Source organism: Parambassis ranga, chromosome 15 (genome assembly GCF_900634625.1).
Source record: "Parambassis ranga chromosome 15, fParRan2.1, whole genome shotgun sequence".
Taxonomy (NCBI): Eukaryota; Metazoa; Chordata; class Actinopteri; family Ambassidae; genus Parambassis; species Parambassis ranga.
In genome coordinates, this window is record NC_041035.1 from 20217382 (window position 1) to 20241092 (window position 23711).

General features: G+C 44.8%; 1 protein-coding gene across 2 annotated transcripts in view; it reads left to right on the forward strand.

Annotated features, from left to right (window-relative positions):
* The window catches only part of inpp5a (inositol polyphosphate-5-phosphatase A), a 119209-nt gene that overhangs the window by 46815 nt on the left and 48683 nt on the right, over window positions 1-23711 (forward strand). For both annotated transcript variants that reach the window (XM_028423466.1, XM_028423465.1), the window contains exons 5-6: window positions 16898-16961; window positions 18112-18215. In XM_028423466.1, coding sequence (XP_028279267.1) covers window positions 16898-16961; window positions 18112-18215 — 168 coding nt within the window. The remainder of the gene's footprint in view (window positions 1-16897; window positions 16962-18111; window positions 18216-23711) is intronic.

The following is a 23711-nucleotide window of genomic DNA, read 5'->3' on the forward strand; positions in this document are numbered from 1 at the left end:
GCACGTCCATCACTGGTCCTTGTGTCTGTGATAAAAGCTCACAGACCCTGACAGCACTTCTTCTTCTACTTAAATATCTCAACAAGTTCTTGGCATGTTTGTGTGACAGAGTCAGCGAGGTGTACGTTTAGGAAATCTCCTCACACGTTTGAGCAGTTAATTACACACAAAATATCAGCTGCACAGGTATGAAACACACAACACAGGAAAGAGCAGAATCAGAGCTTTCTAACGAGCACCTTGAACCACATTATGTCGACTTATCAAACTTCATTTACAAACACCACAGTGGAATAAATCACGCTCCATTATGGCTCAGAGTAACCAGCAGGACTGGCCCTTTAGATGATACAAGTCATTTATTTATTTTTAATGCTCTAAGATTTTTCTGTTCACAGTTTTCCAGACAATCTCTTTTATAAAATGATATGTAGAACTCTCTGCTGCCAGCTTCTGGTGGAGAGGTACATGTAGAAACACATCGATTTTAGACGATGAATGTAGTTTTTCATAGATATAAGAGCTGATATAAAGGATGTTCATGTATTATCATATGATATTATGGCACATCTGAATAGCCTGGACCGTCCTGAAGAAAACAAGGTGCAGCATGTACAGCTTGCACTCACACTGACCGAGATAAGAGGCTGGAAGTGAAGGCTTTGGTTAACATGTGACCCATTAGCAGCTAATTGTGAGATATCAGCACTTTCCGCAGAGGGAAATTCTGTTAGCTGCTTCATTAGCGCTTCGCAGGTTGGAGCGGTCAGCGTGCAGGGAGGGTTGGTGTGTTTCATTTGGAATAGAGGAGCAAACAGAAGGTGGAGCAAACGGTCGCAGTAGGATGTGTGGTAGTCGGGGCCCCTAAAGCCGGTGATTGGGTGTAATTGGTCGGTCTGGTCTAAGACTGAACGGAGGGTCGGCGGCTTTGGGCTGCGAGCCTGTCATAATAACAAACCAACAATGTGATCATTTCATTTCATTTTCACTTACACATCACCTCACTTCACACGAGACAGGACACACACACACTCACACACACTCAGAGACCAGGTTAACGTTGGGTCCCATTTGTTTCACTCCAACAATGACTCTAAATCGCCTTTCAAAAGCCGACTGAGGAGGGAGACAAAAATAATCCAATCACACAATTACTGCTGGGCTTCATTCTATAGTTAAGTGCATTTTTATTGTGTAACGTTTCTTTTCTCCCCCCACCCCCCGTATGCTGTCTCACCCGCTCAATTCTTCCCTGCCTCCCTCGGCCAGCGTTCTCTCCCTGCCACTTCTCATCTAATATGGCCATAATTGGGTTTGGTCGCACAAATCTGATTTTAGCAATTGGGTTATCGTCCTCTGAAATTGGAGAGGTCCCTGGGCCGGCATGGGTGGAGAGTTAATCTGCTTTTGTTAAGCCCTCCTTTTGGTGGCTGCGTCGGTTAACGTCGGGCTGAGCCAGTTAGAGCGGTTTACCTGTCACTGTGGACGTGGGTCATAATTTAACCTCGCCGAAAAATACAGAAATTTACACACACACACACACATTATGCACGTCACTCCACCCTCTGCTTCTCCTCTGGCAAATAATGACATTTGAATCGAGCATTAACAGGCTTAATTACTTTAAAATTGTCATTTTAATTTACACTGATATAGTATTGATCACACAAGCAGAGATTAAGGCCCTCAGTGGAGCGGTTGATGTGGAATTAAACAGGGCCGGGTCCTCCTGGGGCCCGCCTGGCCTGTCCTGCCGCAGCCAGAAGAGGAATGACATCCTCCCCCCTAATGAACTGGCAGCATGCGCAGACATGAATTTCAGGCCCCGCTGGAGAAGGAGGGAAATAATGGGGTTTGGGGAGCCATGGCGGGTTATTCATTCACTGCCATGCACCAATTCTCCTGTGATTCATCCCCAAGCCCCCAGACCCCCGCTGCCTGTTTGCCTGCCACATTCAGCCCGCCTGACCTTTCTCCTGCCTAAGTGTATATATATTTCCCCTCCCTCCTCTGGGATCACCTTTCCCGTACCAGGTATCATGTACAGGCAGAGGGGAGGGGACACCTGCAGCGTCTAATCCAAACACCGCCCCCTCCTCCACCTCCTCCTCCCACAGCGGTGGAGGTGCCGCTCCGTGATTCTCCCTCCCGTGCAGCCTCCTGGTCTGAAGAGGACGACACTTTTCCAGGGGAATTGATCTCTTTCTGTCTGGCTCGTGTCACGCACAGCTGGTTAATGTCGGGGCGAATCATTACATTAAATCCGAGCAGTTCTTCCACAGTTTGAAGAAAGCCGGCGGCTGCTTGGCCGTGCGGTAATTAAAGCTGTAGGAACAACCTCTTGACACCAGCCACCGATGAACACACTCAAACAATCACACACCGCACACAAGTGCTTTTAATGACCAGCTCTCAGAACGATAAGAAGAGGCTCCGAGCCGGCGGAGGCCGCGCTGTGTGCAAGGATCAATACATCAAAGCACATGCTGCTGAGTGGAGGTTGACTGATATGTTTCTTTAACTCCATAAAAATAATAATTATAGAAATAAATATATAACCAATAACAATAAATAAAATAAAATAAATGCGAGCCAGAATATCTTGCATTGTAAAATTAAGACAGAGTCTGTGCAGTCGAGGGTGAGAGGATCCAAACACCCGTCCAGCCCGTTCTTAGCTGCTGACTGTGACTTTACTTCCTCCTTGTTTGTGGCAACAATAACTAATTAAATATGAACGTATGGGGAAAAAAGCATTTGAACACAGACAGGTGATAAAAACAAAACATTAACCCTCTCTGGAAAAAACTCATATCTGTGCTCGCCCTTCAGCCCGCTACTGGAAACAAAATCTGAAAGGTGCTGGTGCAGATTAAAAGGTGTGCGTGTGTGTGTGTGAGGTCTTCATGTGATTGCATTACTTACACCTGGATGAAACCATCTTGACAATGAAAACAAAACAACAACCTCCTCTCCGTCTTGGCTCCATGACGGATATCAAGATGTCTCCAATACACGTAATGGACTTGGCAGGGCCCCCCCCACCTCCTCCTCCCCGCCCATCCACCTCGCAGCGGCGGCTGCAGCAGGCTCAAGGCCCTTCTTCTCCACTCTGTCATCCAATCACCTTATTCTAATGCTGTTGCATTGTTTAGTCAACCAGCCGTCCATTTACATCAACCCATAACCACACAGCCACACCGCAGCAGCACTTAATAGAATTAGCAGGTATTGTGCAGCACATTTTAAACACATACGCCATTTTAAACACACACACACTCCGTCACCCCGCCTCCCTCCCTCCCCCGGGCTCATGATCCCCCCGTTTGCTGTCAGGGTAATGGCACCGGAGGCTCTCCTCCTCACCGCCATAACTCTACCCTCTGGACACTTTATCCAGATCTGTAAATGTGTAGCCAATATTGTTGTCATGTTTATGTTATGTACTACATATTAATAGCTCATAAAGCACATTTGTTGCATTATTAAATCATTTTTCACTTGCTCTTCATTAGGAAATAGGAAGCCGACGCTCTGCACTGAAACAGCTGCTTAATTATGGGGCTCATAATTTCCTAATCTGATTTTGGGGAATGTTTGTGAGTCTGTTCGGCTAGCCGGCGTATAAATAGACAAACAAAAATGAAACGGCCACATGGCCTGCACAGGAATTTGCAGTCATATGCCCTCCTTTGCCCTTGAGTGAGCACATTATTTTCCTTTTCAAACCTCAGCACTCTTAATGGCATCTTTTCAAACAAATTGCTCTCATATGCTTCCCCCCGTGTGATTAACCGAGAACAGTTTCACTTCAAATAACCCCAAAATTGTCTTAAGGCCTGTCTTTCTAATGATATTAAATAGGACATGTGTAAGTTTATTTGGGAGTGACTCATCTCCTCTGGGGTCAGGGGAAATGAGCAATCCCTTTGTCCCCGTAGCCACCACCCTCTGTTAAACTATTACCTATAAAAACAGCCGCACGCTCTCAGTCGGAGGGTGTGTCCCGCTCCCTGTAATAACCGGGGCCCTTTTTCCTTGTCCCGATTGATTTTTGTTAGGAAAATTAATGCAGTCGCTGTAAGGTTCTGGAGGTCAGAGGTAGACGGGGCTCCAGCAGATGAGGGGCGGTGCTGGGCCAACACGAAGGCGGCAGGAAGCTGCGCGCCCGCCGGAGTCTGTCTGATGAAACTTAGCGTGCGCTCGTTTGAGGGCGGAGCCTGCTTATGATGTATCGTCTCCATACTCTTTCATGCACATCTCCTATGATTGACCATGCAAATATATATATTGGACACGCTCGTATTGACGACCCTCGCCTCAGTGTTTTCCTGGAACCAACAGGCTTTAATACATTTTTTTCCTTTTCCTAAAAGTTACACCATCCTCCAGATGAGCGCTCCAAACCTCTGCCTGACCCCCACAGCATACCTTAAGTGGTGTCTTATAAAGGCATAAAGCAAAGCATAACCATATTTCAGTGAATAATGTTTCCCAAGTGGGAACCAATCTAACACAAAGGGTGCCCCAGTCAGCAGGGTTCCTGCACAAGTTCAAGCCACAAAAGCACCCTGTGTGCACCATGCTGGAGCTAATTACCCACTCATTTAAGATTCCTCTAATTAGATTGGATGTTATGCTCTTTGGGTTAAATTCAAGCTCTTAATTTTAACAGCCTAATTACATTTCAGAGAAGGAAAAAAAACACTTCTCAAAGCGGTCTTTGGCCAGATGCAGATAAAGCATCTGTGAGCTGCAGCAGTCTGCGTCGCCGCTCTGTTTGGTCTGTAGGCTTCAGACTTTAGAAATCTGTGAAATGATCCGAAGTAACAGAAATATCTAAGAGCGTAAAGAGAGCAGCTGACTGGAGGCTAGGCCTGGTTCACCCTTGGTTACATTCTGGAGCTTGTAAATACCTGTGATTACTGCAGAGTCATGTCAATAAGAGTCTTTGCAGATTGCTGAGATGTTAGTGCGACACTATGTTGGGACCGGTGGCCTTACATAGGTTTAGTTTGAATTTCTTTCAGGGTTTTTTCAGGGGATGATGATGATGCCCACAGGCAGAGTTCAGTTTAGAAAAGAAACAGGAAAAACTGTAGCATCAGAAAGGACATGTGACAAATGGACCAATGAAGGGCTTTGAAGATAGTATTGATTATTTGCAGCATCTTGCGAGTCCTATGGAAACCATTCACAGTAAAAACAATGAACAGAGGTTCGTTAGGAGGCTCCGGGACGCTCCGACCGCCGCCATGTTGGCAACCTCACAGTCCGCCAAAATTCCAAATGCAGACAAAGAGGGGGAGCACGAGCGGAGTTCACGAGCGATCACGAAAGCAGGAAACTCGCGCTGATACAGCGACCGCCTGTCACTCAAAGCGGCAACGCCCATAATTATGCATATTAATATATATATTAAAACAAGTGAGTTGTAAAAAAATTCCCCCCCGTACAATTGACACTAGAAGAGAACCTATCATCTGAGACCAGAGTGGTTTTTTGTACCAGGCTGTAAACATGTTCATTTCTGCTGTGAAGTCGGCCATTTTAACATGGGAGTCTATGGGAGATGACTCACTTTTGGAGCCAGCCTCTAGAGGCTGCGGCGTGAACTACAAGTTCTGACACTTCCGCATGGGCTTCAAGTCTGAGCCCCGAAGGTTGCTGCTTGGTGGAAACACACAGGCTGAAAGTTCCTGCAGTTATAAATCTGCAGGTTTACACTTTATTCAACATTAACAAAGATAAACAGTTTAAGCACTTTCGTGCCCCCATCCACTAACATGGAGGTTTATGACTTACATACTGCCAGCCACCAGGGGGCGATCCAGATCTTTTAGCCTCACATTTAAGGAGCTGTCATGTTGTCCATATTTATATACAGACTATGGCACATAAGCTGCATATACATTTGGATGGACCTGTTGGGACGTTGGTCAAAGGGTTTCTGAGGAGCTGTTTTCTGTCTCTTTGGGAGACCGCCCTGAAGTGCATCATGAACCTTTAATCTGTAATGATTAATAATAATTTAATTTTACTCCGTACAGTTGTCATAAAGCCTCTTCAGTAGAGAACAGACTGTTTTTTTTGGTGTCAACATGTTTATTTCTGCTGTAAATTTGGACTTTCTAACATGGAGGTCTTTGAGGATTGACTCACTTTTGGCCCCTAGACGCTGCAGGTGGAACTGCAGTTTTTGCTTTATTTGTACAAAAATACAATATACAAAAATAAAACTAGTAAACACATGTACAGCAGCACATGTTGGGTTATGTCTCACAGACTGATATCATCCCTGCCGTGCGCTGTGTGTGTGACAGATGCACTGTATGCTGCTATTGTTCTCAGCCTCCATGTGACCTAATGATAAACAATACAGTACCACCTGGTCATCTGTGGAGCATTAGAAGGGGGCGGCCCGGGAGACTTTCTGCAGACCTGCATGGGCCCCCTCTCTCCAAATCCTCTTTTCCTCCCACATTTCTGTGGCGGTGATATTTACAGGAGAGCAGACGTGGGTTCTGCTGCCACTCTCGCCCCTGGCACCGGACCGCCGCTCCCTCACATCTTAAAGCTGTCCTTTAAAGAGGGGGCCTGTGGGAAAAAGGCCGGATGCTGCGATTGTACGGACAGAAAAGAAACATCTGCGTAAGAAAAGTCCTCTTTTTTATTTATTATTATAATAATACAATAAGAAGGGAAAAAACCCCCATGACATAATTTCTTGTTATCTAAGAAGCTGAGGCTGCATTTACATTTGCTTTTCATGCAGCGTCCATGTGCTCTTAGGGGCGATGCACTGGAGTATAACTAAGCTAGCATGGAGGATATCCAACCATTTAAATCAAGCCTCTGGGAATTTTACATAACACATCATTGGAGAGCATTGGTTTTTACATAAAGACAAAGAAGGCCACAAAGAGCCACCGGACGGGCGTCTTAGCCTGAGACGAGCCGCTGCGTGTGTTTTGCAGACTCCTCTAAAGCTTCACGGTCCTGTGGTCACTGTTGTGCTGCGAGAACGCCTCTGCTCATACCCAGACAGCACACAGACAGAAAGCTGCTTATTTTTTTTTTATACTTCCCCGGGGGGGCGGAAAAATGATTTTTCTGGAAGCGAACCCTCCTCTGCTGTGATGGGGTGACTTTAGAGGAGCGCTGTGGAGTCTGTACTGTAGCCCGCCATCGATTGTCCCCGCGCCTCTCGGAGGCTGTCATATTTTATAGATGGCTCATGATCGAGACGATGTTGCACTCATTTAGGAAGAGTTGTGTTTGTACTAAGGGAGGAGGAAGGGCTCTTGATGCAGAGGAATGGGCGCCTTCCTGATCACTTCTTCTCAAACGTGACAAAGTAATGTCGCTACGATGCAGCAAACTAATATATTTCATTATGGGACTTTGCAATAGAGCTGTATCTCATTGGGCAGCCAAGGATGCCACTTTGTCATTACAAGGCCACATGAGAGGGCCACGGGGACAGAATCAAAGCTGCCACCGGACACAAGCTGACTGATTACTTTTCCGGCTGACATCACAGCTCTGACAGCGTCCTCAGGGAGGGTCGAGTTTGCTCTCTGCTGATTATTTGACATCAAAAGTTGCCCCCAGATGCTGTCACATCCCTCTCTCTCTCTCTCTCTCTCTCTGTGTGTGTGTGTGTGTGTGTGTGCACCTCTACAAATCCTGTAACAGTATATATAGATCATGAGCGGAAAAAACTTTTGAAACTTCTTCCCAGTGATCAGTTGAAATCATATTTCTTCGAGCTCTAATTGAATCACTTCTTTCACAAATGAGACCACATGAATAGGCACCATATTGAATCAGATAAAAATACAGATTGATGAACAGCCCATGACAACATTAGCAGCCTTTACAAAACGGCAGGAAAAAAAAAAAAATTAAAAAATCAATGAGCTCAAAGACCTGTCATTTGCATGCGGCCTCTTCCCCTAATGGGAATACTTTTTACAGGCAGGGAATTACAAGTTGAAATATTCTTTTTGATTATTGGACATCCATAGCCAAATATGATTTACATTAATGAGCATAAGTATATTAAAGACATTGTACCCCCCCCCCCCTCCTGCATCTGAAACAATTGAATCATGGCTCTGGCAGCCGAGCCGGAGGAGGAGGAGGAGGTAATGTCACTTTAATTACTAATGGATATCTCAATTGTTCAGACTTTGATTTTTCATCTTCAGGAACAATCTAATAAGGCGAATATTCATCATCTTCATACCCCCCCTCCCCTTTAAAATGATGGTTCAGCCCAGACAGCAGTTATTTAAAGAAAGTGGCCCGTTTACCATGCAGGCCTCCGAGATCAACGGCTTCTTTGAAGATTGCTTTACAAAGGTGATTTTCCTGTGAAGGAAGAAGAAAGGTCTTTTCATGCCCAATTGCAGACGTCTGATACACTTAGAGCTGAGGAGCTGACCTTGTTAGCGGGAACAGACAGTGCTCCGTTCCCCTTTTCTCTTTTTGTTGTTGTTGTCCCACATAAATGAACGTTACATCCTGTTTTAGTTGTGCTTGATTTGATTGTGCGCTGCGCTGTTTAAGACCTGAGCTTTATGAAGTTACAGAGCAATCTTATCATGTAAATCATGAGGTCAGGTCACCTTAAAAACTCTTCAGAGCCGTCTGTGTCATGGCTTTTTTTTTAATTACATCAACACTCTTGTGTTTACACTGTAAGTTGTGGTGCCGGGCATCAGTTTTGGTGTTTTTTTTTTTTTTTTTTTATACTCGTGCTTAAGATTTAACCATAAAAACACGTGCTTAATGTTAGCTTTATTAAGGTTTTATAGCCCACGGCACGTATGTCGTTAGGAGTGGGGCTGGTCACCATGGTAACCAAACGTGCAGAATCTAATGAAATGATAAAGGATGACAGTGACAGGAATTAAAGTCGCTTTTAGGGTTTATCACAGGATCAGGACCACTCATGAAAACAAAATGAAGCCTCTACAGGAGTGTCACAGACTGCAGTTCCATCCACGGCCTGTAGGGGCTGGCTCCAAATGTGTGTCAATCCTCATAGACATAACATAAACACCATAAACCACATTTGTTTTTCTTTGTCATTCTGTGATTGGATGATGACAGCCAATGGTTTGTCTCGGCCAGAAACGGTGTGAAATAACACACACGAGTAGCTTTAAACGCAGACTTCACACGGCATGGTTGCACAGAGAAGAGTTAAAGTTAGGGTAGGAGAGTGACAACCAGCCAATACTCCGTGCAGGGTCCACCCGGAGGATTGGCTGATGTTTTTAGTGTTTTATAGCTTCCACAGATGATTCATATTCTTCGTTTTAATGCGAAACTGCCAAACTAATCGGTTGCTATCGGATTGTAAAGAGAAGTTACACTAATTTAACAAAAAGTGCATCAGAGTGAGATCTCATACCCGACCTTTAAAGGCATCTTTTTGCAGCAGGTGTAGATGCTCTGAGTCTGTGGCAGGTGCAGAAGAGCTGGAGGTGTTTTTAATTGATTAAAATAACAAAACTACAAACAGTAGTTATAAGTGGCTGCACTTAAAATGCCAAACTACAGACACTTCCAAACTTCGTGGCGTTTTCTCGCAGTCTTGGCCGACCCCCCTGCGGCTTAAGGATGCGTTTCATGTTGTGTGTTTGAACTCACCGTGAGCTCCGTGGCCACAGGTGTGATCCCACTCACTTTGATCCGCTGTTTTTATGTCCTCGTTAAAAGCTGCTGAAGAAGCAACATGGTATTAGTAAAGACGCAGCCTGCATATATATGAGCGTTAACCACTCTGCAGTGCTGCTGCCTCTAGTGGAAGCAGGGGACCGGGGGCAGGAAGGACTTCTTTCTGCCTTTGATTTCTCTCTTATTCTTTTATTCATTCGGAGCGCCCTGTCTGCAAACAGAGCCGAGGTGCTATTACTGTGTGTATCCAACATTTTTAACAAAGTTATCAAACTCCTCCATCAGGATTATGCTGAAGAAGCCGGCCGTGTGGTTTGGAGCAGAGAGCTCTTTGAAAGTCTGACTCACATCGTGCACACGTGTATTCACTGTTCTCTTTTTTGTTGGATGTCATTGCCGTGATGGTTTTATTGCTTTAGACCCCTCTGCCGGGCAGGTTAGAGGAGCGACTGCACGACTGATGAGCGTGGCAGGAAATTGGCAGATGGAAGCATCCATTTCACCGCTAATTAGGGGGTCCAGAAGCCCGCCGACTGACAGGGTTCAACCGGGCAATGTAGTGCCTGCCAGCTCCCATCCCGTGCGCTTTATAAAACGCTCTTTAATTCCCCGGCACAATATCATTAACTTTGTAAGTGGATGAACACAATGGACAAGCAATTTAATTAACTTCTACCATTGAATGTTGGAGGGGAGACTAAATGAAATTAATGCACAATATTTCCCAGGGAGGCAGCCAACCTTGAGAGCGGGTCTGGATTGTTGGCAGGTCAGGCGCTGCCGTGGGTTTGGCCAATTATGCCTTGTTTAGACCCATCCATAATATTTTCCTCAAAAGGAAAATAAAATCAGTGGTTTTCAGATCAATCATGAGCGTGTGTCGCTCTGCATTCTGGGAGATTTTAGGATAATGAAGCCCGGAAACATGCTGCCAAAAAAAAACCTCAGCGAGTCGACAGAGCTGAAACACAGGTATCACAACTGAAAGGAAAAATGGCCGAAGCTTCGGGAAGCACAGTCTAGACAGGAAGATTTGAATGACTGCATCACCACCAGGTTCCATCAATATTCTTCATATTTGTTGCATTTGTTAGTGCAATGTTTCAGCCGGTGTTATTATTGATTTAATTCACCCTGCAGGCTGCGGTAGCGCTGCATGCTAAGCTAAAGCATCCTAACACTGTGCAGCATGTTACATTATCCTAACATGAACTGTTGAACATTTAGAGCCAGTGACAGTGATGTCCAGTGGTGGAAAGTAACTAAGTATTTGCACTTTGTTACTGTACAGTAATTTTTTATGTATTTATACTTTACTTTAGTAAAAATAATAGCACACACTTTCTTCTCTGACTCCATGCTGCAGCTGTTACCTGGACTTTCTCCTCCACTACATTTCTACAGTGTCTGTAGTTCCTTGTTCCATGTGATGAACACAGTGCTGGACTGATGTGAGGTCAGACTCTGCATGGAGGTGGTGTCACGCTGCCAGCTGTGTTTCTATAATGAGCCTCAGTCATGATGCCGGTGCTCTGGCTCAGTGAGCTAACTAGTTAGCTGCTGTCTGCTAACACAGGTCCATCCATGAATGTCTGATGAACATGAATCATAACATGAATCTACAGCAGGAACACTGACACAGTAAACATGCTGAATGCCTGTTTGTTATCAGCAGCCTCTCTGTTCACTTGATGCCCACAGCCTGCCTCATGACACACAGACCTGTCCATAGCTGCTTCTGGACTGAACATGGACATTAACTACACATGCTCCATTTTCATTTGATTATTTTAACCTGTTCAGATCCTTTGCAATGGAAATTAATCATATATATTCAGTGTGTGAGTACTTTTACTTTTAATACTTTAAGTACATTTAAAAGTACTTAAGACTTTTACTTAAGTAGGATTGTTGATGCAGCACTTCTACTTTTACTTGAGTATATATTTTGCTGGGTATTTGTACTTTTACTTAAGTACCAAGCTTCAGTACTTCCACCACCATGTTATTTGTGTGGTTTTGCTTGTGGTGCAGGCTGCACTGCTTATAGCCTGACATACATGTTACATCATATCTGAGAGTTTGGACACATATATGCTTAAAATTCTTGGTACTTCTGAGTCTTCAGTCCTACCTCACAGATGGTTTAAAGGGTCAGATTCTGCAGAATAGACTTTTGAACTCATTTCAGCTGCTTGTATCTGTGATCTCGTTCTGTCGGTCGCCTCCCACAGCATCTTTGGTTTGTAAAATTTCCTCTTATTCATACAGATCGTCTGCTATTATCATTATCATTATTATCATTATTATTATTATTGAACAGGTGACATTCAAAGCAGGAATGCTAGCGTCCCTCCCTCAGATCTTTAAACATTACAGCAGCTCCTACTTAACCTTCCACCGGTGAGTATTATTCAGCGGAGCGGTACCATACCGTTCAAAAAGAGGTTCAGGTGTCCTGTCAGAATTCCAATGAAAGATCTGCGGCTCCTGCTTTAATTGTATTGGATCAATACTCGACCTGCCTCGCCATGTAAACCAATTTTCCAGCAAGGTTTGCACATGATGTCCCTCGTGGGGGGAAGTGGGAGAGCATTAAGGAGAGTAAGCTCGACTTAAATCTTAATTACTGTGAAATAAGTACATTTACAATTGCATGTTTCTTCTTATGTGTGTGTTTGCCCCCCCTGCACACACACACACACACACACACACACACACACACACACACACACACACACACACACACACACACACACACACACACACACACCCAAGAGACAAGGGCTCCTTCAGGACGTGACGGATGGCTCCAACACTCGGGCTGCTTTCAAATCACAGGAAGTGACAGAGGAAGTTTTAATGAGAGTTTTGTCTGTGTATCCAGTCAGGCTTTCCAGGCAGCTGATGAATAATAGACACTGTGGCTCAATACTCTGAATACTCAATCAATGGCACTGGGAGAGAGGGCCTTGGCAAACACATATGGCAGCAGTGGAGCGGGTGGTGGTGGGCTTCTTCTCCATCTGTATCTCACAGCCTTTTTCTGTTGGTGCTGCTCACTTTTTGTGTTTTCCTCGCCGCGGGATGACAAACGGGCTGTTTGTGCAGTGTTGGAGGTTTGTGCAGAGAGGAGTCCACCCCCCACACCCCCACACCCCCACCCCCACCCCCAGATCCTGCATATCAATGGGTCCCATGCTGGGACGTGGAGAGCTGACCCTGAAATAGATGCCTGGATTTTTAAATCTGGCTGCTGTCAGGGCGAGCAGCTCCCATTGTGCGCTTGCAGGATTGGGAGCAGAATGAAGCCATGTCTTTAGAGACTAATGAGGATATTATGTACCTATTAGTCAGAGTGTGATGTCTGTGCCTCCTCCTCTAAGCTGTTGTGACAGAGCATGTGTGCCTGATATATCACAACACCATTTCTTCATGACAGCATATCTGATTGACCTTTTCGATAAGACTCTGCGTGTGTGTCTGTGTGTGTGTGTGTGTGTTGTGGCCGGTGTGCAGGTTTATGTGGAAGTGTGGCATCGCTCCTGATTTGACAGATGAGGAGGCTCCAGGGATTTCTGAGCAACGAGATATAAACTGGAAAACAGCCCATTTTGTCTCTGCTAGCTAGAAGGCAAAATGCCACAGAAAAACCCGGAGGAGATATTTCTCACACACACACACACACACACACACACACACAGATAACCCTGATTGCAGTGCAAGTATCACTTTAAAGGAAGTGCTTTTAAAGGATAATTACAGTTTATTACAACTGCACCATCATTTTTGCAGCCTGGCCCATCCGTCCTCATGATTCTGCGCTCAGCAGGTTATTACTGGGAGCGGGCACCTCGCTCGTATCGAGGCTAAATAACCATATTTGTTTAATAAAGTTGTTGCCCCGATCATCCTTTGTGGTGAAGCACACAGTTTTCCTCCAGAGGAATATTTACAGATACATCGGTAATATTTTCACTTTTATCAGCATAAACATGATCTTAAGTAGTGAGCGTGTGTGAAAGCGGCTATATAATTGCATGTAAAGATTGATTGATTAGCAACTTCGGTATCCAATGCACCTCCACAAATGACAGCACATTTGGTCGCCGGCACCACAAACAGGACGCCACATCTTGATGCTTAGACCACCTCCACAGGTGTGGAGGTGGTTTGGGGTTCGAGCCACAGAATCAGCCACAGTGATGTCCAATGGTCCCTGAATGCATCATGGGTCCCTCCACTGTATGCATGCTCTCATCAGTACTCTGCACAGAGCCATCGGGCTGCAGAACATTACCCTCTGAAGCTGTACAGTGACACGGCGGTGTGTATGTGTCAGCTCTCCTGGGACTGGCCACTCTCCCTCAGCACAGATTGGAGGTGAGACCTTGGAAGAAAAATTATTACTTTTATGTTTGCTTTATGGCTCATTTTTCACATTAAACGCAGAAAATCTATGCGGGGGTCACAGAATTCCTGCTTCTCCTCGCCGGCCAGAACTAATTTCTGCAGCCCTCGGTATCGATAAAGCATTCAGCGGAGCAGAGTATGCAGGCTATGTACTGCGGCTCTCAAGTCTCTATTTTCCAGCAGCCAGTCTATTGGGACTTGTTCAGCCCATATCTGCTGGGCTTCTGGAAATGTCAACTACACACATGCACACAGTGTCAGTGTGCCCTTATCTGTGAGCAGTGTAGCCAACAGGACCTGTGATAAGAGATAGCATTGCCAGGACGAGTCATAAAAGCCCAGCTTTTATGGCGCGCTTATTGTCTTTCTGTCTACAATTATAGTGATTACTCATCTCCCCCCTTACCTCCCCCCGCGGCCCTCGCGCTGCACTTAATAGACTGCATTTTACTAATGGAAAATTAAGTAGCCACTGTGGCAGTGGGGTTTATAAATATGTAAAATATACTTTTAATTATTTCAAGTGAATCTGGCAGCTAATCAATAAAGAGGGACGTGACAAACATACGTTTGACACAGGCCATTGTAAAGCTACTGGTAAAAGATAAGCATGGCCTGTCAGCGCGGTGCGGCCCTTAGGAATATTTTGAGCCTGTCATGTAAAGAGACAAATGGATTAATTGCACCCTGCTAATATAATAGCTTCTTCATGAAGAGTGCAGGAGGGGCTGAGGGAGAGAGAGAGGGAGAGCGAGCACAGCAGCTGCTGCTGGGCTCTGGACCCCGACGTCAGATGAATATTTATCAGGGTTCAGGGTTAAGTAGATTTTTGCGATTACACGGATAGCCACTTAAGCATAGTTGTTTATCATTTATTTGATAATTGATTCATGTGGGTCTGTTTGATGTCAGAGAGACAGAGAGAGGGCCGCGGCCAGTGAAGAAGACAACGACTGTTATATAAATGATTATACCACGGTTTAATAATAATAATAATATATTATTATTATTATCATTATTATTATTATTATTATTATGAGTAGTAGTAAAAGACACTCAAGGCACAAAAAAATCCCAAACAGCAAATAATTTAAAAATAAATACAAAACATAATAAATATAACATTATATATAAATAAATAAATAAACATCACATAAAAGTGGAAAAAAAACTAAATAAATAAATAAAAACATGAAAATAAAAAAAAGTTCTAAAATAAATTAAATTAAATTAAAATATCCACAAATGGATAAAAACACAAAGTAAAAAATATAATGAAAAAAATTATTACAAAGTAGAATTAAAAAATAAATAAATAAAAACATGAAAATAAAAAAGTTCTAAAATAAATAAAATATAAATAAATGGATAAAAACACAAAGTAAAATAAATTGTAACAATATTTTTAAAAATTAAAAAATAAAATAATATTATATAAAATAAAATAAAAATAAATAAATAAAAACATCAACAAACAAAAGTAAAGTTTGAAGTAAAAATAAAACATAAAATTATAACTAAATAAACAGGTTATAAATAAACCAATAACACTTAGATTAGTTAATCAATCAATAATAATTTCGGACAGATTTCCTGTTAATCTGTCGCAGCATTGACTTGTCTGAAAAACTACAGTGTAATATGAAGTGATGCAGATGTTGTTCCACTGTGGCACAGGAAAAAGTCACAACTGTTCTCACAAACAGCCGCGGTTTCACATGGTGGCACCAGTCTGACAAATGGCGGTGTTTTCCCTGCCCGGCGCTGTCTTTCCATCCATCTCTGCCTCCAAGTCTGTTGTTGGCACTTTAAGGTGAAAGAGAACATAAAGACAAATAAGCATGAAGAGGGAGGGAGCGGCAGGGGTGGAGGCGGGGGGACCCTTCCTGGAAACTGTCCTCTCACTGTGGGGAAGCTGTGACCTTGAGTCCTTGCCTTTGCCCAACGCCGTCCCCACTCATGTGCAGCCCCCCCCCCCCCTCCCCTCCTCGTCCTCCATCAGGGCAGGAGAAGGAATGACGGAGGTGGGAGGGAGCACGGCGGCGGGGTTCAGGTCACCAGCCGCGGTTCTCATCAATTAAATGTGCGACAGTGTTTTCTGTCGGCTGAACTTATATGTCAAGGAGATGGGCAGGACCTCATGTTTGTGCTTTTGACAAATCAGCAAATGTCTAATCTCAAGATGTGCCGGCGCTCATAAATAATGCAGAGGCCGGCCCAAACTCTCCGCCGGCCGCCGTCTGAGCCCGGCCTCAGCAGCAAGACGCAGGAAAATCCTCCTTCATCACTCATCCAGCACTCTCTGTACCTGAGCCTTCCAGCATCAGCGCTCTGACGCTCACTCTGGGTTCAGAGCTGGCCGCCGCTGCCACTGCCGCCGCCACTGCTGCAGACTCAGATTTATCCCCAGCCAAAGGTCTGCTATCTCACAGACACAGAGGATTGAGCTTGAGCTTTGCCTCCATTCGCCCTACATGCAAAGAGGCCGACAGAAAGCAGTGTAGCGGACTGTGAACCGCATCAAATCCCCCCTCTCACTTCTTCCCACAGACTTTGATTGGCTTGTCCGCCGACTGGGAAAGTTTCCTGATTGTTCACAGGGAAAATTAAGATTTTAAGCCTATTGAAGTTGATCTCCAGTCCATCTGAATGTGTGCCTCTGAAAGCTCAGATTGTTGACTCGTCACATTAAGAAGCCCGCAGAATAGGCAGCGTACTGTATGGAGAGCACCTGTTGTTGTGCAGGCGACGCTGTTTGTTCTCTAAAACCTCACGAACTCTTCTCCTCTTTCAGGCTCTCGGAAGTTTCTACTTTATCCACGAGTCTTTGAAAAACATCCACCAGTTTGATTTCAAAGGTGAGCACACACACACACACACTCATACACACACATTCATCACCAGCTCGGTCCTGAAATGAAATCACAACCATTTGCAGGCTATTCCATCAAAAGCAGCGCAGTAAGATTGCCTCTGAAGGATAATGTAAAGGGAGCGGGACAGAAATGGTAATGCTTATTAATATTAGGATTTAATTCATACGATTTCGGGCCTGCTGTAATGGTGTGCGGCAGGTTATTGGACAGTTACAGCTGTCTCATCAGCCTGCCGGGTCAGAGGGCCCCGGGGTCCGCTGACCACGCTAATTAAAGGAGGGATATAGATGTGGAGGCGCCTCGCTTCCCATTAGACCCAAGTCAGCATTAGCACCAGTTACCCCAGTGAAGGACAGGGCGAAGGCAACGGGAGGAAGGAGAGGGGGTGGGGAGGGGGTCGAGAGGCCGGGAGGACCACTCTGACTGTACACACACACACACACACACACACACACACTTCAAATCATGAGTTACACTAACTGCTGTGTACTCTGTCTCTGCTTTGTTCCACAGAGGAAGCAGGTGTGGTTGTTCAGAATTTCATATTTTATTTATTAAAACTAGCTTTAACTAGATTATAATTTTTTTTTATCTAGTCAGAAACGGTGTGTATTATTACACATTAAACAGAGGGTGGAGGTAGACGTATCCACCACAGTTAGGAAGCACTGGGACAGGTCACATCCTGCCCCAGCTGAACACCCCTGCTGTGGTCTGAGTGACAAAGTGCTGGCAAGTAAGAAAAGAACACAAATGTGCCGCATTAAATCACAACAACAAATACAGTACATGACTCTATGTGTCACACACAAATACCAACACACAGTGGGATGTCCGTCCATCCTGGTTCCAGTCTGTACTGCTGGGCTACAAACACAACACATTCTGTACTCTCCTTGTTATAGAGGCTAATATAAAGCATGTGTATGTGTTATCATATGAACTGACGGTACATCTGGATACCTTAGACTGCCCTGAAACAAGCAAGGGCTGACAGTGAGGGCAGCATCATCTGCAGACAGTCCCCACTCTGACCAGCAGGTGGTGCAGTTGTCTGATGAAGCTCTGACTGACTGACTGTGCAATTAAAGAGATTAAAAAACAATTTTCTGTTTGTTTTTCTGTATTTTAGCCAAGAAATTTAAGAAGGTGGTGGGAAAGGAAACCTGCTCAGAGACACTAGAAAGCACGCCCACGCTGGAGAAGGAGAAGTTTCCACAGGACTACTTTCCTGAGGTAGGTTCTGACCAGCACACACTTCATGAACGAGGACTTTCACCTGCTCAAAAACAACACACATTATATTCAAATCATCTCCGAGCTTCAGTGAGTTACACATAAAGGAATTCCCTGTCCTTCCAAGGCCATTTCATTTCTTTTGTTTTACAGCCGGGTTTGTTTCTACTTGAGGGCCCTCCGGCTGACACCTGACTGATCTGAGAAATTCAGATCTCTGAAGAGAAAGTCCTCGCTCGTGTTTCCTCTCCTGTGCTCCGTGCGTTTCGTTCTCCGGTTTCGTTGGTTGCGTGCCATCAGACGGGAGCCGAGCATCGCTGTGTGCTGATATAGTAATAAAGAGCACGGCCGCCCGCGTGTCATCCCCGCACTCCCCACTCATCTGTCAACCATGCTCCGACGGCCGCCTTCGCAAAATATATGCAAAACAGATGGATACGGCCCCCTTCACACACTTCCCCCCGATTTCCGTCTCTTTTCACACACTGCAGGACGCCACCCACCACCTCCACCTCTCTGACATGCACACAAACATTCCCACTTTCTTCATTCCAGAGATGATCTAAAACCAATTACACTGATTGAGGCACAAAGTCATTTACAATGATTACATTGTTCTGCGTTTAACAGGACGAGCAGAGAAAACCAGCAAACAAACCTGGCACAGCAGACGCTGAGAGGGACGAGGTGTGTGTGTGTGTGTGTGTGCTTCAGATGAGAAAAGTTTTGCCCGGTGATTTATGCCTCCTTCCCGGCTGGGATATGAATCTGGGATGATGCTCCAGAGAGCAGCACTCCAGATAATGTTAGCCCATTTAAAAAGAGCAGATTTGTGTAGTCTATCAGGGTCGCAGAGTATTTTTTTTTCCTCCACCTCCTCCTCCTCCTCCTCTTGCTCCGGCCCCTCCGTAGTGAGAAATTGGTTGTTATCATAGATCACAGATACTGCTCAAACCTCTTATGAAAGATGAATTAATTTCACTAATGCTTTAATGCAAAGCTCTCATGAGGGAGGCAGACTGGTGATAACCCCTGCCTCGTCCCCGCTTCCTCCGCCCGTGATTTATGCCCTCTTTTAGTAGATGAAACCGCCTAGATTTGCCATCCATCTGCAGCTTTGAGGAATCCTATTACATGTGGATGTTGGACCGGACAGGACTCCGCACACGGTCCACCTCAGGCGCTTAGTGTGGGATCACACAGACTCGGACTGATGTGTGTGACCAGAGGGGGCAGCTGATGTGTTTACTTATAACTAACTCTAAATAAAAGTCATGCAGGATGTCAGAGGGACGCACACACACACACACACACTGCTGATCGCATCATGGTGTGTTTGACAACATCTTTCCAACATAAAGATGTTAAATTTACAGAAAAAATAGCAACAGCGTCCACCTGAACTTCAGGTTAATCCAAATACAGGTAATTATCCATAATATGATGATTAAAATGTTACATACACGTTTCACCTCGAAACAAACGAAATATTGACACCAAAGCAGTGTCTGGTCCAGACTGTAACCATGGTTACGGCTGGTTCATTTGAACATGGAGGTGCTGCAGTTTGGGACACAGGGGCTTCAGTTCTCAGCCCTGGAGGAAAGAAACCATCTGAGATCCATCCATACGTGTTCCTACACTCATCATGAAGGCAGCAGCAGGAGCGTCTGAAAATAAACCCAAAAATAATTTCATTTATTCTGAATTCTATGATTAAAAACCTGTTCAACTTTTAATTAATTGCACCATTTGCTTTAATTAATCACATAAATTATACATTTAAACTGAAGCCTGTAAATGAGTTAATATATGATAGTGAAAGGGTTAATACTGTGACACAGATTCTCTTATAAATGACTTTAGGATGTCTTAGTTTATAGTGTTCCAGCTAGCTAGTAGCGTGCTCTCCGGACCATTCTTACCCACAATCCTCTGTGCAGAGGATGAAACGTCACATCTGAGTTTCAGGGACAGCACGTAGATTATGAAGGAACGTCAGCAGAACTCCGTGAAGTTCAAGCCGCCATGCTGTGATGTCACAGCGACCCTGTGACCTCGGCTCACAGCGCTCCCGCTCCACCGCTATGCTAACAGCTTCTCTCCAGAAACTTTCCACTTAAAACTTTCAGTCTTTACTCCGGCGTGTGAAATGATTCAGATTATTTGTAAAAAAAAAAAAAATAAATAAAAATGATTTTGACAGCGGGCGCTCGTTACTCTTTTAATGCTCACTTTTAAAAAGCGTCTGAACTCATTGTCATAAAATAAAGCGCCGGGTGAAGTTGCCTCCATTTCTGCTTCTCGTGGGTTGATTCTGAGTTAAGTGACAAGCTCTCCATATGCAAAACACCCGATTCTTCCCGTAATCCGCCATTGAGTTATGGCTGTAAGTGAAAGTGGGAGAGAAGCGGGGGACGTTAATTGAAATGCTGAATAAGAAGGAAGTGGACAAAATTGTGAGCGCATTTCTTCTGAAAGGTCGCCATGATGGATTTGGCGGCTTGTCGTTTCCCCGTTGTTCCGTCAATCTCTCCTCCTCCTCCTCCTCCGGTGGGAATTAATATATTTATTTGTTTGGCGCAGTAATACACGCCTCCAAAAACCCATTGCATCATAAGGATTTGTCATTGCCTTATATAAATAAAGTATACGACCCAGACCTTAATGTGCCCTTGCTATTGATTGTTTTACACCGCCGTAAGAGAGAGGAAGAAAAAAAAAGGAAGAAAACAGGCCGTAGATCAACGTCCGTATGAGTTTGTATTTGTTGTTTGGCACCATGAGCGTGTCCATAAAAGCATTGACTTTTCATCCCCTTTTAGTGCCCCCCTGTAGTAAGCTGCTTGATACGGTGGGGCCATGATTACTTTCAAGTTCTGCCCTCCATGAAAGTTAACTTCCTTCATGTTTTCCCCCCTTGATTTAACACCGGACGTGATTCATAGACGTGACGTTAAGGAGATGAAGTCATTTAGACTGGCATTGCTTGTAAAATTGCTTCCTGCATTTATCACCAGACAAGACACCTGTGACACAGATGCTGTTCTCTGTGACAGGTGTGATCCATGAGACTCAGGCTGGAGCTCATAAACGCCGGGCTAATGCTGAAATGAGAGCCGAACGGAGGCTTTCTTCACTCGTTTTTCTGCATATGGAACCGTGATGACTTTATAGCTGCTGCGTCGCAGTCAAGTGTGAGGTTTGGGAGCTACGTTGTGTTTATTTGTGCGCTTGCACACACACAGGCTCAGTTAGCAGCCAGCGTATTTTCAGTGAATAACCAGTTTTACTCTCAACTTTTATTTACATAAAACTTCAAACTTTGCCGCTTTGAGTGACAGGTGTGTGCCAACTTCCTCTTTCCACCCAAGCTCCACTTCTTTGTCTGCGTTCAAGGTGGATGGTACTTTGATGCAGAAACCCATGGCTGACAGCATGGACGCCTCCTCCATACTTTGCTCTGGGCGCCATGTTTCTTAGATGTCTACTGGAGTTAGCATGCTAACCAGCTAGCTGCAGCCGCACATGAAGGGCTTTGTTTATAGTAATAGACAGTCTATGGTCACCACCAGGGGACACGCGTGAGGCAGATTTTTCTTGGTCATCGTCTAACGCTGGGGTTTGACTGGTCGCCATGGTAACTCAAAAACAGTGGAAACAATCCAAACTGCGATCTTTATCTTACTCTATAGTCTGTCTGTTATCCTCATATCAAAATCCATTAGATGCGACGTCCACAGAGTTTCTCCTCTGACACACACACACACACACACACACACACACACACACACACACACACGTCCGGTCATGTAAGCCCCCCTTTGAGGCCCCTGTGTTATTTGATGGGCCCCCGTGGATGATGGAATAAAGATAAATGTGAGTGTCTGCTGGGGCTCCAATCAATCAGTGTTTGTGTGTATTACTTATTACTCACAGTGCATTTCTGTCACAGGGCTTTTGTGTAACCCCCCCCAGCACACACACACACACACACACACACACACACTCCATGTCGCCACCCCGCCCCTCCCTCTGTATGTACTGAACGCCATAACATTATTTATGAGGGTCGGACTTAGAGCTGAAATATAAGAAAGGTCAGAGAATCAAACGGGATGGACCAAGAAACAGTTTGTGTTTGTGTCTGTGTGTGTGTGTGTGTGTGTGTGTGTGCGTCGTGCCCCAAGTCATTTCTGACATTTAATAATTTTCTATTGTTCAGAACTTTATGTAGTCAGTTCAGTCAGTGATTCCGGCGGTTTCCTCTTCCTCTCCTCCCATCTTGTTTTGTTGTTGTCTTCCTCTGTCTCTCTCATCCCGTGTGTGTGTGTGTGCAGCGGTCAGTGTGTTTACTGCGTGACATCCACGGATGTGACCCCGCCCCCTGTGCAGCCGCCGTTCATCACTGTCATGGGCGGAGACGCCATCAGTGACCTGTGGAAGGTCAGCCAATGTCACCCGAGCCTCGCGACCTTTTACTGTTGCCCTTCGACTCCGACCATCATCTCCCCCACCCGCACCCCCCCCCACCCCCACCCCCAGACTCTTTATATATAAAGATGTATGATATGATGTGACCTCTCCATTTTATCCAAATATGTCTTCTATTCAATGGAATAAAGAGAAAGCACGTCAACAAGTATATCGGCAAAAGTGTGTGTGTGTGTGTGTGTGGAGGAGGAGGGTGGAGGAGGGTGGGGTACCAGTGGCTGATAATGATGATGATGATGTTTCACCAGCAGATTAAATGGGGCTGGACAGCATCTGTGTCATCATCCCGGCTCCACTATCAGCTGTAGCAACCAAATCATGATGTCATCATCTCAACCAATAGAAAAGGGACGCTCTTCTTCTTCTTCTTTGATTGATTGTGGCAGAATGTCACAATTAACAACAAAAAAAAAGACAACAAAAAGCGATGTAAACAGGGTGGAATAAAAAGACGAAGATGTCTTTACTTTGTGTGTGTGTGTGTGTGTGTGTTTATAAGCAAGCGATGAAGCAGGGGGTCAATCAGTCATATGTGGAGGAAATGGGGCAATCTGGGGCCGGGTGTCAGGGAAGTGATGGATTTTAATGCTGCGATTGTAGTTAATGGCTCTTTAAATTAAATCGAGATTAAATGTCTCTGGCGGCAGTCAGAGCTCGTATGGGTGCTGAACACACACACACACACACACACACACGGAGCACTCACTCTTCATCTTGTCCCTCCTCTACCTCTCAGACTTTCTTTCCTCAACTTTATATTGACAAACACATGCAGTGCACTGATGGGTATTTTAATGCCACGCAGTGATGTGTCATCCAGAGCACATGTACGTTCGTCACAGACTCGTGTTTATCTTTGTAATTCATTCATTTAAAACATATTTTTTCAAGTGTAAGGTCAATCTGTTTTGCCTCAGCGTGTCACTCATATCTAATTCCATTTGCTCCTTTTCAAAGTCACAATATTGGGACAGCGAGTTATAATTGGGCCCATACATCTGC